The sequence below is a fragment of the Podarcis bocagei genome (genome assembly GCF_964188305.1).
Source record: "Podarcis bocagei genome assembly, chromosome: 11".
Classification (NCBI taxonomy): Eukaryota; Metazoa; Chordata; class Lepidosauria; order Squamata; family Lacertidae; genus Podarcis; species Podarcis bocagei.
In genome coordinates, this window is record NC_138136.1 from 15823958 (window position 1) to 15840456 (window position 16499).

Here is a 16499-nt window from a genome sequence, read left to right on the forward strand (position 1 = left end):
AAACGTGGAATGGGGCCATCATTGTGAAATATAAATATGCTTATTCTTGGGAAACATGCAGTAGGAAGATTTTTTGTCTGCTGCTGCACTGAAGACAACAGTTGTTCTTGGATGTAAGACAAAAAAAGCAGGAATAAACAAGGCCAGCCCAAGACATTTTGCTGCCTGAAGCAAAAACTAAATAGTGCCACCTCCTGCTGCAGAACTCAGACACCAATTCCTGCTTTCATCTATCACCCCCCCCCCCGCCACATGGTGCCACCTTGGCAGGGCAAGTGCTAAAACAATAGCATTAGAAGTCACAGTGTGCTATCATAGCAGAAATACCACTGTCTGTATATCTGTAAAGTAAACATTCTGGAGTTTGTTGTGTGTGAATATTGCCAGTACAAGCAGGAAAGAAGGTAAAATGACTTGTAGAAAGACAAATAAAGCAAGGTACTGGGTGTGTTGAAATAAGATGGCTTTGTTTTGCTAGTGTAGTGAACAAATAATGTACCTGTCCCAAGCAACATGAGCTGCCGGTTGCAATTCCCAGCAAAGATCAGAGAAGAGATAGCCGCCTCACTAAGTCTGCAGCCTATAAAGGTTGTCTGCAGCATATAATCACTTTACTAATTTGAAGGAGGGAAGGAGCAGATCCAGACTGAAGTGCAGTTAAGGCAGCAAAAAGCTTGGGATATGCACTATGCTCAGTGCTAATGCATTTATTTACACGGAAGCCTCACTGCTTTCAGTGGAACCTACTTCCAAAAAGCATTCTCAGGAATGCTTCCTTAAGTACAGCCTTCTTCAACTTTGGGTCCTCAAATGTTGTTAGAACTATAACTTCCATCATCTCTGATCACTGGCTAAACTGGCAGGGGATGATGGAGACTGTAGTTCAACAATATCTGGGGACCAAGCTTGAATAATTCTGCTTTAGTGACAGGTAAAGAGACATGGTAAAATGGAGCATGTTAAATTTTTCTGTTATGATTAAATGAACTTTGGCAGGTTCTGCTTACTTACGGCTTTCAAATGGTCACTCTTTTCACAGTCAGGGTGGTCATTTCAACCAACAGGGACAAAAAAACAAACCAACCCATTCGTCTTTTCCTCCCTAACATTTTCATTCAGGTACACTGAGTCAAGTTCCCTTCAACAAAAGAGCTGAAGCTCAAGAATTCATCATACCTGCACTCAATGACAATGAAAAATGATAGAGTGCTGTCCTCTGGAACTTGACAGCTCGCATCTTTTTTTACCAATAGAAATTGATTCAGTGTTTCTCATTCTCTAGGAACAAAACAACCAGCAGTTCAGAATGAGAACTGTCACTGAAAAGCAGCTTCTTTACATTTTCTCTTTCCCCTTTCAGATCTCTTGAGATAGAAAAGCTTTAACAGTTCCACTGGCAGACGGTCTTTCAGCTGTGGGATTCGTAACCCAAGTTGCAAATGGCACAACGTCAAAACTGAATATTTTCATTCTCACTAGACAATATGATTGTCATTGCTTCAGAGAGTATGTTTTCTAAGGTGAATAAAATTAGTCTTCTTACTCATTCAAAAGAAGGCCCCATATTGAATTTAATGGGATTACTTTGTAACTGCACAAAGGATTGCACTGAGAGTCAATCATATCCGTGGCATGTTTGTTGTATTGTTAGGCTTGGGTGTTCGTTTGTTTGGTTTTTTTGAAATCTTGAGATTTAAATTTTTATTGCAAGCTGCCATCAATTTGATTTTATAACTGGAAAACAGGATAAAAATATCTTTAAAAAATAAATACAGCAATGGAGGACAGGATACAACAGTAATCCTGATGGGAGATATCTAGGAATGCCATGTATGTGGCCCCAAAGATGGGACATAAATGTACAAAATGAAATATTTAAAAACATGATGGCCCCAATCACATCCAATTTATTTGTGCTTTTTAGAGACCTTCCGAATGGGTTGGAGCTACTTAGTTATACTGCAGTCATAAAATAGTAAGTTTATTTTATTTTGAAGGGCTGCAGAGTAGCTTCTTCTTCAGGGACTTCAACTGAACTTTGTGACAATAATTTTCATAAGCATTATGAGAAAGCAGAACTGAGATTTTGATTTTTGCTTGATGCTTGTAATGCAACAGAAGGGAACGAGAAAAATCACAGGAAACGTATTGTAATTTTAAGATATGCACTGTGAAAAAGAATGCCTCAACTTTAAGAGAATGCTTCAGCTTCAATGACGACAGTTTTTTAAACAAAATATTTTATGTATTTAGAAGTTTTTGATTGTTTCCAATATGATAGAAGTTCATATTTAGGAATTATTTTTGAAGCTTCAGGATGATTAGGTGATATAAGGATGTAAATGTACCACTTGTTGGAATTAGTACAGTGGTACCTCAGGTTACATACTATTCAGGTTACAGACTCCACTAACCCAGAAATAGTACCTCAGGTTAAGAACTTTCAGGATGAGAACAGGATGAGAATATAAATTGTGCTCCGGAAGCGTGGCAGCAGCAGGAGGCCCCATTAGCTAAAGTGGTGCTTCAGGTTAAGAACAGTTTCAGGTTAAGTACGGACCTCGGGAACGAAATAAGTACCTGAGGTACCACTGTAACTAAAAAGTCTGCAGACAAGTAGTTACCAAGGCTAGGGTGTTGGCTCCTATATATAAAGAATCTGCTTGATCCACTTCACGTTTGGAAGAGATGACATGATAGATGGGACAAAGGAAGTTATGGCTTCTGGTAAAACAACCAGAATTACATTGAAAATGCTTTGCCTTCCACACCTATCTTTGAACTGGCTTGAGAGTGCTGCAGGCTATCACCCACCTTTGACCTATCTCTTACTTTTTCTGCTGATGCATAGTGATGCAGAAGCAATGAAGTCACTGAATAGAATCTACTGGATGTCATGGCGTAAAGCCTAGGATGTTGCTGCTTAAGGGCTTGTGTACACTTGCTGGAATCCACATTTTCTCCCTTTGAATTTGACCTTATTAGTCAAATTGAAGTTGAAGATCAAACCTGCTTGATCCTGTCCAGACCAGCAGCTATTCCCTTTTGTCTTTGTCTGCACCTTACAATCTGTTCGTTTGAATGTGTTAATTTTGCACAACCAGGGCATGAACATAAGAATCAGCTGAAAAATTGTGTCTGCGCAGGAATGGCACACATCCAGGAATTTTTTTGGGGGGGGGGGGATCAAGGCAAGGCATCCACTCTCGGTAAAGCAGTTTGGATATATTTTTCAAAATGTACCGCTGGAATGGGGAAATCTGAATTTACAGCGGAAAACCAAAGGGACAGGGGCTGTTTGAGGGTGATGTCATGTGGATGATGCTACTTAAATGGGAATGCAAGCAGCTTAAAGTGCATATTAAAAGGAGCTCTATTCCCTTCTGAGAGCCACATACACATGGTGAGTGGTGCAAGAAATAAAAGTGGGTGGAGCAATGGATTTAAATTTCACCCCTGTGCAGTGAACTAGTTTCTACACACACCTCTCTATCCTCTGTCCAGGGAAGCAAGAGTCATTATCAGAGTTCAGTGATGCATTCCAGCCCAGGAGGGTGTGAAGCAAGACCAGTGAGGCCTGTGGCTTGGGTTGAGAGGTTCTCCATCCCTGTTCCTTTGTAGCAGCCTAAAGTTGCTTAGGGGAAGGGATGGAGTAAAGAGCAAGCAATGAAGGAAAAGGGATGAGCAAGGTTAAGGACAGAATCTTGAAGGCCCTTCCTCCCACCCATGGATTCTCTCCATGAAATTTCCTTGGCCTTCTGCTAGCAGCTAGCTAACAGCTAATCGGTCGATATCAGGATTAAGAAAAATTTTAAAGAACATATTTGTAGAGTCTAGTCAACAATACTGGAAGTAGCCAGGGCTTTTTTCAGTAGGAACTCACTGGAACTTAGTTCCGACACCTCTCAGGTGGGCATCATTGCCATTATAAGAGAACAAGGGAGGCATTCATGGTGCTTCTGGCACCTCTTTCTCTAAAACTTGTGCTGGAAGCAGCATATCATAACTTACAGATGGGGACAGGCAGGTGTACCACTGTGCAAGAATTAAGATCCAATGGAAAAGATACAGACATGTAACCCTTAATTTGTTATTCAAACCTGTGGTGCAAATCCCAGCAATTCTCAATGAAAAGAGACAAGAAAATTTGCATTTGCATCCTGTCCTTGATTCCATTAAGTCAAAACAGCTTGATTTAGACCTGGTTGACCTTCTCCACAAAGAGGCATGCTGTTTTTCACAGTGGAACCTAGCCGATAATGTGTAGATTGTAAAACATGCTGGATTAATCATGCAGAAAATCATGCAGAAGAGGAAGAGGACACCCCCCCCCCCCGGTTTATGCACATGTACGCTGAAGGCTCTTTAGCTCTTTGGAATCTCTTTTCTGCCTTTTGTACTATAAACTATAAACATGGCATTTAAATTGGTAAATAAAATAGGGGGTGTCCTTAAAAATACAAAAATAAGTTGGAAATCCATTCCTGAAACCCTGATAGCTCAAAGAATGACCCTGCTTCATGAAATGTAATCTTCATCCAGCATTGGGGGTAAACAAAACACTCTAATGTTTTGTTTTTAAATATAACCCCTGTATAAATTAATCTTATTGCTCTGCATATGAGGTAACTTGCTCTTAACCTTTATTAAATACCTTGTAGGATAGGCACCTATTTGTCCAGCAGCTGTATGTGTGAAGCTGCACATATTAACTCACAGATAACTATCATAATTTAAAATGATGACTGAATAATTAGCTCATCCAAGAATGGGAAGACATTTCTTCACTTATAGAGTAACATTAATGCCAGGATTACAAAAGCTTTTGAAACAGCAATCTATGTGAGCAATTAAAAAAAACAACAACCCACAAAATTATCTAAACAGGAAGTGAAATTTATAACTCATACAAAATAGTGAAGTATTTTGTAAAAAGAGGAAATTGATTCATCATGGGTAAATCTTGCTCCGGGATATAACTGTCAACTATTTCCAAAGACTTACATGCCACTGTTGACAGCCAATCTATAATGAAACACTAGCCTTTCACATCCTAATACAATATGTACGTTGCAGATATACTAGTTGGTGGAAACATGCCTACAATGAAGATGCGTTCACTAAAAGTTACCAGTTTTTTTAACCAAGGATATGAAATTAAGAACTCACTAACTCTTTAATTTTAGAACAGCATCAGGAACTATAAAATCTCTTATATATTAAGACACCTCAAAAGCATACTAATAATCTGATGTGTGAATAGAAGGAGGACTATTCAAAAAAGGACATCCATATACATTTACAGGAGGCAACAAACTACAAAGCTTTCTTCAAAGTTAAGATTTCAGTGAAATTTGCCCACAACCCAAAATTTATGGATTTTTAAAAATAGTTATCCAAACTATAATGAAGTAGCCTCATGGTTCAGGTAGCAAATGAGAAGACTGGCAGGCTGCATTCCCGTCCAACACAGATGGGGTTGCCTGTCACTGCCACCGTCACCATAGCTGGCTGCCTCCCCACTGGCTACTATAGCCACTGTCACCCACAAGGAAGTGCCATCACCAGCACTCTAACAGGGCTCTCCTGAACCACCACTCCTCACTCTGAGGAAAGCTTCCTTTCTCAGAGCAAAGCATTGTGGGGATAGTGGCTGTAAAGATTCCTGGATCCACTTCTACATTGTGAGGGTGGCAAATCTTGGTTCAAATTTGAATTTCAAGATGCATTTGACACTGTCATGGGAAACTAGTGGCAGATACCAATAATGCCTCACTCTGAGGAAGGACCCCATCCTCGGAGTGAGGCGTCCATTCATTTATTGAGGCCCTCCTCAAACCTGTTGCTTTCCCTCCTTTTTCTTAGGGACAATCTAATGTAAAATCCATGACACTGTCAGTGTATCATTTTGGGTTCCTAGTACAGACTTACAACACAAGCACCATGATTCAATCCAGTGTTAGAAACTCAGATATATAAGCTAAACACTAAATGGCACCTTAAACCTAGGTTACGGTCACCACAATGGAATGTCTATGCGCCTGTTCACGCCCACCTGATGGAAATTATTGGTTGTCGTCGTTATCATTTGTATGACTTTATATTTAAAGAACGAATCTCAAAGCCGTTTACAACACATTAAAACATCAAACAAAACAATTCAGAATAAAACAAATTCAAGCCTCAAGGAAAATATTTCAGATCCTTCTCTAAGTGATGTTTTGCTTTCCCCAGTCTCCAACCTGGCACTCAGAAATCTCTACACGGTTGCAACTGGACCTGTGCCAGTCACAAAATGAGCCTGGAACCTGGCTAATTTCTAATACTGATCCAATCCCATTCAATATTACAAATCTTGAAAGAAACGTTTCTCTTGTGATTCTTAAATTAGATTTTCCACAGTTCTGGTATTATACCATGGCTCACAACAGGTCTGACTATATCCCTTTTCAGGCATTCAGACTGAAAAGTGCAAAGGGGCCAGTAGGAATTTTATGCGTGGAGTCCCACCCCTTTGATGTTGCTGTATCAGCTGGGCTCATTCCCCAACCAATACGTGATCAGTGTTAGTCTTCAGGGAGCTGTCTTACTTGCATATAGGGCTTTCAAAATGGGAATGGGAACCCCAACTGTCAGTGATATTTTTGTTTATGCTGCTGGACTGTTACATTGGTCTCTGTAGTATACATGTTCAAATTTCTACTGAAATTTATTTTTGTTTCTCCTCTGTAACTCATCTGGTACTGTAGATGAACAAGAATTTGTTTGTTTGCAAGATGGAATACAGGAAGTGACCCTTTTATTTGTGTGACAATGTCAGAGCCAAATTCAGTATCCATTATACAAGCCGATCCTTTGAAACATGCACAACAATTTAGCATGCCCTCTCTCTGTAGGAAAGGAGAAGATGAAACAACCTGAAGGAAACACATAACAATTTGAGATTGGTTTTGTGGAGGTGGTTTTAGGAATTAAGTGGGCAGCTGCTCATTAGATGCACAGCGCATTAACTACATTATAGACACATAGCAATTAAGCAGCAGGAGTACCTCTTAATTCTTGACCTGGGAAGGCACTATTCATGCATTTACTCATGTGTACTCCTGGCCCCACTTGCAACCTTTGCATGTTGAGCATGGAGATCTGAAAACCTTTGCACAAGCATCTGCTTGTGAATAGGGACTCCAGCTGAGTGACATACCCAGCTGCTTCCATGGATGCCCTCTAGACAAACAGTTGCTTTCATGAAAGATTCCGTTCAGACCTTTGCACTCGGCATGCAAAAGTGGGGAGAAGCAACAGTGTTACAATGCATGTGCAAGGCTATAATCACAACTCCACACCACCTGCTGCACACAAAAGTCCTACATGTAAGTAAATGCATGACTAGGGCTATACGTGCATCCAAATGCAGATATAAATAAGCAACTCATTTAAAAGAACACAAATCAAACTAACAGTGCAATCCTGTGTGTGTTTATTCAGAAGTAAGCTCCATTATGTTTAGGATTGCAGTGTAATAGTTCATGTTTGTTGGGATTCTCCAGACTGAATGGATCAAGGCAGTAGGCAATCTGCTTGAGTGATATATGCAAATACAAACAAAAACAACACCTCAACAAATTTTTTGAAACCAGAGACTCACCAAAAAATGTCAGAGCCAGTGTGGCATAGCAGTTATAGAGTCTGTCTAGGACCTTGGAGATCAGGGTTCAAATCCTCACTTGGATGTGAGGCTCACTTGGGTGACCTTTGGCTAGTCACTAGCCAAAGGTCAGCGTAACCTACCTCACAGGGTTGCTGTGGGAATTAAATAAGGAGGGGTGAACTCTGTATGCCACCTTGACCTCCTTGGAGAAAAATGTGGGATATAACTGCAACAAACAAGATACAGTGGCACCTTGGTTTAAGAACAGTCCTGTTTACGAATGATTTGGTTTATGAACTCCGCAAAACTGGAAGTATTGTCCTGGTTTGCGAACCTTACCTCGGTCTAAGAACGGAATCCGAACAGTAGAAGGGCACCAGTGGCGGGAGGCCTCGACTTCCGGGTTGGCGCGATCTGGAAATGGCGGATTCCCTCCGAGCTGCGGAGGGAATCGGCTCAACTGAGGACGGGTCTTGCCGCGCCGGCGACGCGGGGACCCTCAAAAACCGCAGGCGCTGAAGCCTGCGGACTGAAGACTCGGTGGGCACCTTAAGCGCCCCCCCGATCCACGAAGAGCCTTTTTAAAGGCTGCGGAGAGGATACGGAGGGTAGCGTGGTGCTGAGAGTCGATCGCTACCTCGGTTGAGCGAAGCCGCGAGCCATGACTGGAGAGCGCTGATTCCCTTTCTTGAAATTCGGACTGAAAAGAATAACCCGTGAGTAAAACGGAATTGGACTTTATGAATATTATCCCGTGAATTTGAGACGACCGGGGGGTGTGCTAAAAGGAAGTCCGCACCCCCCCTTCTTGCAGACGATCTAAAGCAACGATATAAGAACTAAGCTGGAGTGCCTACCCTTTGTGGGGTGAGTAAAAGACATTAACTTCCAAGATTTGGCAAAAAGAAATTTTGAGCTGGAGAGTGGAGTGTCGGAAGTTTTCTTTTAGTTGTAAACAACCCCCCCCTCCCGGGCCCGGGAGCGTCCTGCTTTTGAGCTTGTGGAAGAGGTGCGGAGTTTGACAGCTGTCAAAGCTGTCAAACGGATAGTTTAAGTGGAAAAATTGCTACTTAAGTTCCCTCTGGATTAAAATGAGTTGCAATTCAGTTAAAATTGTTGGAAACAAAGTAACAACAATAAGTTGGAGGATTGTTGGAGAAAGATTACCAAGTAACCAGATTCCCTCTAGGGGGAATTCTGTGAAATTACAATGGCTGTGGATGGAAAGTTACTAGTGGAAATCGAAAGAATGTTTCATCTGGTGGGAGTCTTACAAGAGCAGAGTCTGGCTATGAATAAACAACTTATGACCTTGACTTCTGGAACAAGCAGCTCTGCTGAATGTATTGAGGACCAGGATGAGAAAGATTCCACAGCTGAATTGGAAATGATATCTAAAGAAGTGGAAGAGACTAAACAAGAAAAAGAGAAAGTAAAGTTGGAAAGCACCAACCAGGAGCTGACATCTGTGGAATATAAACAAGGAGACATTTGGATTACATCTAACACAAATCTGCGAAAGATGCAAAAGATGAAGGAGGAGGCCCCGGGAGTTTATGCAACACAGGAATTTAAAATAAAGAAATATGATGGGGGCCTCCACTTTGACTTTGATTCTGAAGATGCAGACTTTGTGGAAATTTTCCAGCAGCTGTTTCCAAATGTTCTTGTGGGAAGAGAATATGGTTGGATGGTGACAGAACTTTTTCGAGATTCGACGACCGACATAAAGGATTACCAACAAGACCGGCGGAGAGGGACTGAAAGAGACTTGAAAGCCTCGGACGTGAGGAACCCAGGCTAAGAACTGATATTTTGGATATGTATTGGGAAGGGACGAAAACCGGGGATGGGAGGGAGGGAAGAATAGAATTGTAAAAACACTCAAGACTTTTGGGTTTAGTTAATATGACTTTTATTTAAGACAAATTGGGAAATCAATGGAAGAGAACTTGAGTCCAACTTAGAAAAAATTTACTTTTCTTTATAAAAGAGGTAATTTTAAGATGATTAAAAAGAGAAATACCAATTTGCTGACACAATTTTGGGAATGGGGATGCACGAAGGGGGGTGGGGGGAAGTCAGGGAACAAGGTTAGGAAAGTAAGATTTTCTGAAATTATACATGTTTTTGTCTTTTTTTGTGTGTATTTGTCTCTATAAAAGGTGAAAAACCAATAAAAAATTCTATAAAAAAAAAACCAGTGGCGGGAGGCCTCTTTAGGGAAAGCGCGCCTCGGTTTAAGAACACTTTCAGTTTAAGAACGGACTTCCGGAATGGATTAAGTTCGTAAACTGAGGTACCACTGTACTGGTTTCTGTGTAAAACCACACCAGACAGACACTAAAACAACTTTTCTGTCTCGAAACAATGAAGTGAGCCTCTTAACATATAATTAGCAAAAGCTGAGAAGTGTGCCTGTGAGTAATGGGTCAATGGAATCCCATCTGCTCAGCTGACTAATGTGTTCCCATGATCTGCAGAAAATGCAGCAGAATAAAGCTCTGATATTCACTGCAGTGCTCTCACACCAGCTCCTGTGACCTGAATGCTAAGCTGTCCTACTCCAGGGATGTGTAATCTGTGGCCCTCCAGATGTTCTCACAATTCCTTGTCATTGTCCATGCTGACTAGGGCTGATGGAAGTCGGAGTCCAGAACCACTGGGAAGACCCCAGGTTCCCCGTACCTGCTGACTGTTCTAGCAAGAACGGCAGACCAAAATGAGCACAGGCATCAGATCCAATCATGCAGGCAGATGTTGGAGCTCCAAATAAAATACAATGCTCATATGACCTGATTATTTTAAACATAGCAATTATTTAATATAGTCAATGTATCACTATAGATGGATAGAATATAGAATATTATGGAATATTTACAGTAAACATTGATATAGCAGTGCAGTCAAGTGATTTAACAGAATTAGAGTGAATGGTTTAAAGAAATTCTAACAAGGACCCTTATGTGTGGAACCCCATGAGCTGAGTTTCCACTTGCTGTTGTTTGACTTTATAAATGGAATTTCTGTGTGTATCTGTGGTGGGGTTATTTTTTCACAGTTGTTTACTTTTGCTCATATGACAAGAACAGAGCCTGATTCAAAACACTGTTAGTAGGGTAGCAGACTGCATAAACAGCAGAATTTTCCTGCTCCAAATGTTGCTGGACACACGGGACGGAGGGAAGAGGTTGGCAAGCACTCTTAAGATCATTTGTGCATAAACCAATCTACACGCTACTAGGTTTGTGGAAATATTTGAGATGCAAATATGTATCCTAGCTACTCTCATGTCTTCCTCTCCCTGTTGTTGTTTCCCTTCCCCAACTTCTGTCTTTTTCACTATCAACTTTTAAAGTCCTTGACCCAGTGACTTCATATGTTACTTGTTAAATTTCCATGTATATTAATAGCACCTGATACATAATAACATGAACAAGGGGAGTTTTGTTTGATTTATATGCCAAATTAATTGTGATGTTTCTGTCCTGGTCTTTTTGGGTGGTAGTGGTTTAGTTTCTATATTGGAAAGAGGACTAGCTCAAATACCAAATATATTATTAACTTATTTCAGTAAGAGTGTCTTCTATAGTGACAAATATTCAGCAAAGGACTGTCTGTGGCCTTTTCATGTGCCCTGTAAGTGGTGCCCCTAAATTTAGATCAATATTCAAAACTCCTATTGTTCTAGGCGCATTTTGCAACAGGGAATTTCACTAGTGCGAGCAGTTTTTGAGCTTTGGGTGAAGTACTGCGCCTAAGATTTCAGATTAAAACTGCAGAGTGGAAGGAAAAGAGGACCCTTTTCTGCTTCCCCACCTCCAGCTACTTTCCAAAGACTGGAGAAGAGACCCTCTTAAGAATATTAGGGAGGTGGGCAGGGGAAGGACCAGACCATGTGAAAAATGAACATAACATTTTAGCTGTAGTTCATTCATTTTGAGCTTTGTACTGCTGTTATTAGAAAAGCGCACCCAAACATTCTGTTGTTCTGCCCATAACCTCGTGATCCTTAAAATATTGCAGGACCACAGTTTGCATCAATCACAGACAGCATGCTTAATGGCCAGGGATGATGGGAGTTGTGATTCAACTATGTCTGGTGTGCCACAGGTTCCCTAACTCTTATCTAGATTAGCCTAGAAATTTGCACAATAAAAATAAGTAAACAGCCTGAACACAAACCTCTGATTATGGGGATGCATCCAGTTACTTTCACATCTAGGGCACAATGATTCTTGACTGCGAGTATGACAAGTTAAAAGGTGTTAAGAGACAATGTAGACTACTTACACTGGATATTTCACATTAGATATAATTTGCCTGCTAATTTTGCCCTCTGTTCAGTTTGGAAAATTTACTTTCAATTTTTATCAAGTATTTTTCAGTTCCTTAGAGCAGGTGTAGTCAATGTGGTGCCCTCCATTTGCTGCTGGATTGCCACCCCTGATCATTCACCATGTTTTCTGGGGCTGATGAGAGCTGGAGTCCAATAATTTTGGAACAAGAGGGAGACAAATTGAAATTGCAGAGTTTTGAAAAGCTAAAAAATAAAGTGCGAGATTGGCTTCATTATTATCAGATAATGGAGGCATATAATTTGGACAAGAAAATTGGCTTCCAGGTGGAAAAATCAAAATTGGAAACAGAACTGTTAGATCCCAAAACTAAGATTTTGTCAAAGATGTATAACTTGCTGTTGAAATGGAATACTCAGGATGAAACGGTGAAATCTGCTATGATTAAATGGGCACAAGATGTAGGACATAAAATAATGATGGCTGACTGGGAACAGTTATGGACCACAGGTATGAAGTTCATGGCATGTAATGCCTTAAGAGAGAATATTATGAAAATGATATACAGGTGGTACATGACACCAGTCAAGCTTGCAAAAATCTATCATTTGCCCGATAATAAATGTTGGAAATGTAAAGAAACTGAAGGTACATTCTTTCACCTTTGGTGGACGTGCCCAAGGATTAAGGCTTTCTGGGAGATGATTTATAATGAAATGAAAAAGGTATTTAAATATACCTTTCTGAAGAAACCAGAGGCCTTTCTCCTGGGCATGGTTGGCCAACTGGTGTCAAAGAAGGATAGAACTTTCTTTATGTATGCTACAACAGCAGCAAGAATATTTACTGCAAAGTATTGGAAGACACAAGATTTACCCACTCTGGAAGAATGGCAGATGAAGGTGATGGACTATATGGAATTGGCGGAAATGACCGGCAGAAACCGAGACCAGGGAGAAGAGTCGGTGGAAGAAGATTGGAAGAAATTTAAAGACTATCTACAGAAATACTGTAAAATTAATGAGTGTTAGAATGATGTTGGATTGAAGTTAAGTGGTTTTTAGCAGCAATGTTATAAAGGAATATGTAAAAATGGATGGTTAACAGGTGATAATCTAAAGTTATAATATATTAAAAGATTAAGATAAAATCAAAGAGGGAAAGGATTTGCTGAATTAACTAATTGAAATGGAATACAAAAAAGGGAGGTGTGAGGAGGTCAGGGAAACAAGCAAATGAAAGATAAGATATGGAAAGACTGATCTGTTTTTAATAGTTTTTATTTTGTATGTCCTTTTTTCCTTTCTCTTTTCTCTTATTTTTGTAATATGTTGAAACTTTAATAAATATCTTTTTTTTAAAAAAAGAGAGAGCTGGAGTCCAATAGCACGTGGGTGGCATCAAGTTGGCTACTCATGTACATGTTGTCTAACAGTGCAATCCTGTGTACACCTACTTAGAAGTTAAGCCTCACTGAATTCAGTAGGATTTCCTCAAAGTTAGGGATCAGGGAGAAATTCAAATCAGTTACGTTTAAAGCTGAATTTATCAAATTCCCACTTTCCAAAGCAATACAAGAACTAAAACATTGCCATCTTTCAAAATTTGGACTTACCGTATTTTTCGCCCTATAAGACGCACTTTTTCCCCTCCAAAAATGAAGGGGAAATGTGGGTGCGTCTTATGGGGCGAATGCAGGCTTTCGCTGAAGCCTGGAGAGCGAGAGCGGTAGGTGCGCACCGACCCCTCTCGCTCTCCAGGCTTTGCGGACCTCTCCTCAAGCAGCGGGAACGTTCCCGCCGCTTGGGGAGAGTTGCCGGCATCCCGAAGCCTGCGCGCGCTGATCTCAGCGCGTCCAGGCTTTGCGGACCTCTCCTCAAGCAGCGGGAACGTTCCCGCTGCTTGGGGAGAGTTGCCGGCATCCCGAAGCCTGCGCGCGCTGATCTCAGCGCGTCCAGGCTTTGCGGATCTCTCCCCAAGCAGCGGGAACGTTCCCGCTGCTTGGGGAGAGTTGCCGGCATCCCAAAGCCTGCGCGCGCTGATCTCAGCGCGTCCAGGCTTTGCGGATCTCTCCCCAAGCAGCGGGAACGTTCCCGCTGCTTGGGGAGAGTTGCCGGCATCCCGAAGCCTGCGCGCGCTGATCTCAGCGCGTCCAGGCTTTGCGGATCTCTCCCCAAGCAGCGGGAACGTTCCCGCTGCTTGGGGAGAGTTGCCGGCATCCCGAAGCCTGCGCGCGCTGATCTCAGCGCGTCCAGGCTTCGCGGATCTCTCCCCAAGCAGCGGGAGCCACCGCTGGGCTCCCACAGCTTGCAGAGAGCTGCCTGTTTGGGGGCTGGGGTCGGGGGAAGCTCGGGCTGCCCCAGCCCCGCGCCTGGGGGGGAAATAATTTTTTCCCCTTTATTCCCCCCCCCAAAAAAAAACTAGGTGCGTCTTATGGGACGGTGCGTCCTATAGGGCGAAAAATACGGTATCTAAATTTTGCAATCCAGTTCTCCATTCCCCCCATGCAATATTAGGAGAAATTGTGCACAGAAATGAATATATTAGTTAAAATAACATATATTTGGAGAAATTGGTGGCAAAAATGTGTACATTAGTCAAAACTGCATACAATAAAAGTGTTTATTTAGGATAAATTCAAACCTGAAGAATTTGCATGAGGAGTTTAAAAAAGAAAGTTCGCAAATTGCTGCAGAAATGTACAGAACTGAATTTAAGGTTCAAAAAACGATAAACTGAAATTGACAGATCCTTCCATTGCTACTCTCAGCTAACTGTGCCTAGGATTGCAGCCTAAGTAGGCCATCACTACAGAATGTGCCAAGCGCTGATCAAACTACAAATTGACAGCAGCATGTTTAATATTATTATTATTATTATTTGCTCCAAGGCAACATAAAAGCTTAGTTGTGTATGTAGTTCTCCGCACAACCTGCCAGGAAAAATATAGGAGGAACACAGCCTGCAAGTAAACACCTGCCACTTTAGATGACACCTGGAATTAAACTGGTGATCTCTAGTGTGAGGCATGATTTGCTGTATTTAGAGTTTAAACGCCTACCTCTCTCCACCTGAGGCTGTAACCTCATCTGGACTGGACACAGAGGTGGAAGCCTAACATGATTGACCATACGTTACAACAACAACAGCAGCAGCAGGGCAAGCCACTAAATTTACAAGAAGCTTTGAAGTTCTTCACATTCGCAGAGAGAAACTGACCTTCAAGTGACAGGTTTTTTTACATGGTTAAGTTTCCTGAGACAAATATGTTAGGCATTCATACTCTTTAAGAGCTTTTTTCAGACAAGTGGAAGTCTTCTACATGACAGGTTTTATCCGGATAGAGGAGGAAATGACAAGAGCTAGATAAAAGGCAGAGCAGTAAGCTATGAACCTTCTGGCTCTTTCACCATCACCACTAATCTAGTGCATGCTTGAATGACAGAGTAAACAGGGGACAGAAATTGACAGATGTGATCCTCTACCAAACTCCATTTTGAAGTTATCTTCTTAGAAAACCTGGAAGTGCTGATGCCCCACCTGATGTCTAGAAAGGTATAGGGATGCACCATTTGGCCCCATCTACATCCAAGGACCCTATATCTCCCCGCCCTGCAAGGATCTTTCTACCACGTCTCCCTTTGTAAGAAGGGCAATCTGGTCTCCAGATCTACACTGCTTCACTTATTCTGGCTGCCTATCAAGATCCACTAATGTTCAGGGCTTGGATTACAGGGGAGCTAGAGATGGATGGGCCCTCTTATATTTTGTGGTTGCTCCTTTATAGGCTGCTTATAGCCTGTGTTCGCATAGGGCATTCATGCATATGTGAGCAACTGTTTCCATCTGCACATGCATTTGTGCACCTTCTTCTACACACAAGCTCTTTAAATTTCGTGTCTCCGAAATCTCTCAGTGGCTCCCATCTAGTGCTTGATGAGATATATTTGTGCTGTGAGTATTAGAATCTTAATACACTGGCACTACTAAGCCCATCAACTGACCCCGGTGCAAATAACAACAACAACAACAACAATAATAATAATGGAATACCCCACCCATCTGGCTTTGTTTCCCCGGCCACTCTGGGCAGCTTCTAGCAAACTATAACAACATAATAAAACATTAAACATTACAGGTCTGCCTTCAGATGTCTTCTAAAGGTTGTGTAGTTCTTTATCTCTTTGACATCTGATGGGAGGGCATTACACAAGGTGGGTGCCACTGCTGAGAAGGCCCTCTGCCTGGTTCCCTATAACTTCACTTCTTGCGGTGAGGGAACTGCCAGAAGACCTTTGGAGGTGGACCTCAGTGTTCTGGCTGAATGATGGGGGTGGGGACCCCCCCAAATAATCAATTATATTGATTATTTCACCATTTCAATTTGTGTGTGTGTGTGTACAGGATACAAAAACTGACCTATTAATTTGAACTACCTCCATTAAAAGAAATAACACATGGTAGTTCTTCGGAAAACACAATCCAAGATCCTGCTGCAAACATCACTGGATGCAGTGGGGGTATTTTGCCCCATTGTCCCTGCATCAGTAGCT

General features: G+C 41.6%; 1 protein-coding gene across 5 annotated transcripts in view; it reads right to left on the bottom strand.

The window, feature by feature from the left end:
• The window catches only part of GRAMD2B (GRAM domain containing 2B), a 62107-nt gene that overhangs the window by 20206 nt on the left and 25402 nt on the right, over positions 1–16499 (bottom strand). For 2 of the 5 annotated variants that reach the window (XM_081213720.1, XM_081213718.1), the window contains exon 2: positions 11834–11890. The exons of the other annotated variants lie outside the window; for them this stretch is intronic. In XM_081213720.1, the coding sequence (XP_081069846.1) occupies positions 11834–11890 (57 nt within the window). The remainder of the gene's footprint in view (positions 1–11833; positions 11891–16499) is intronic. 5 annotated transcript variants of the gene reach the window in all.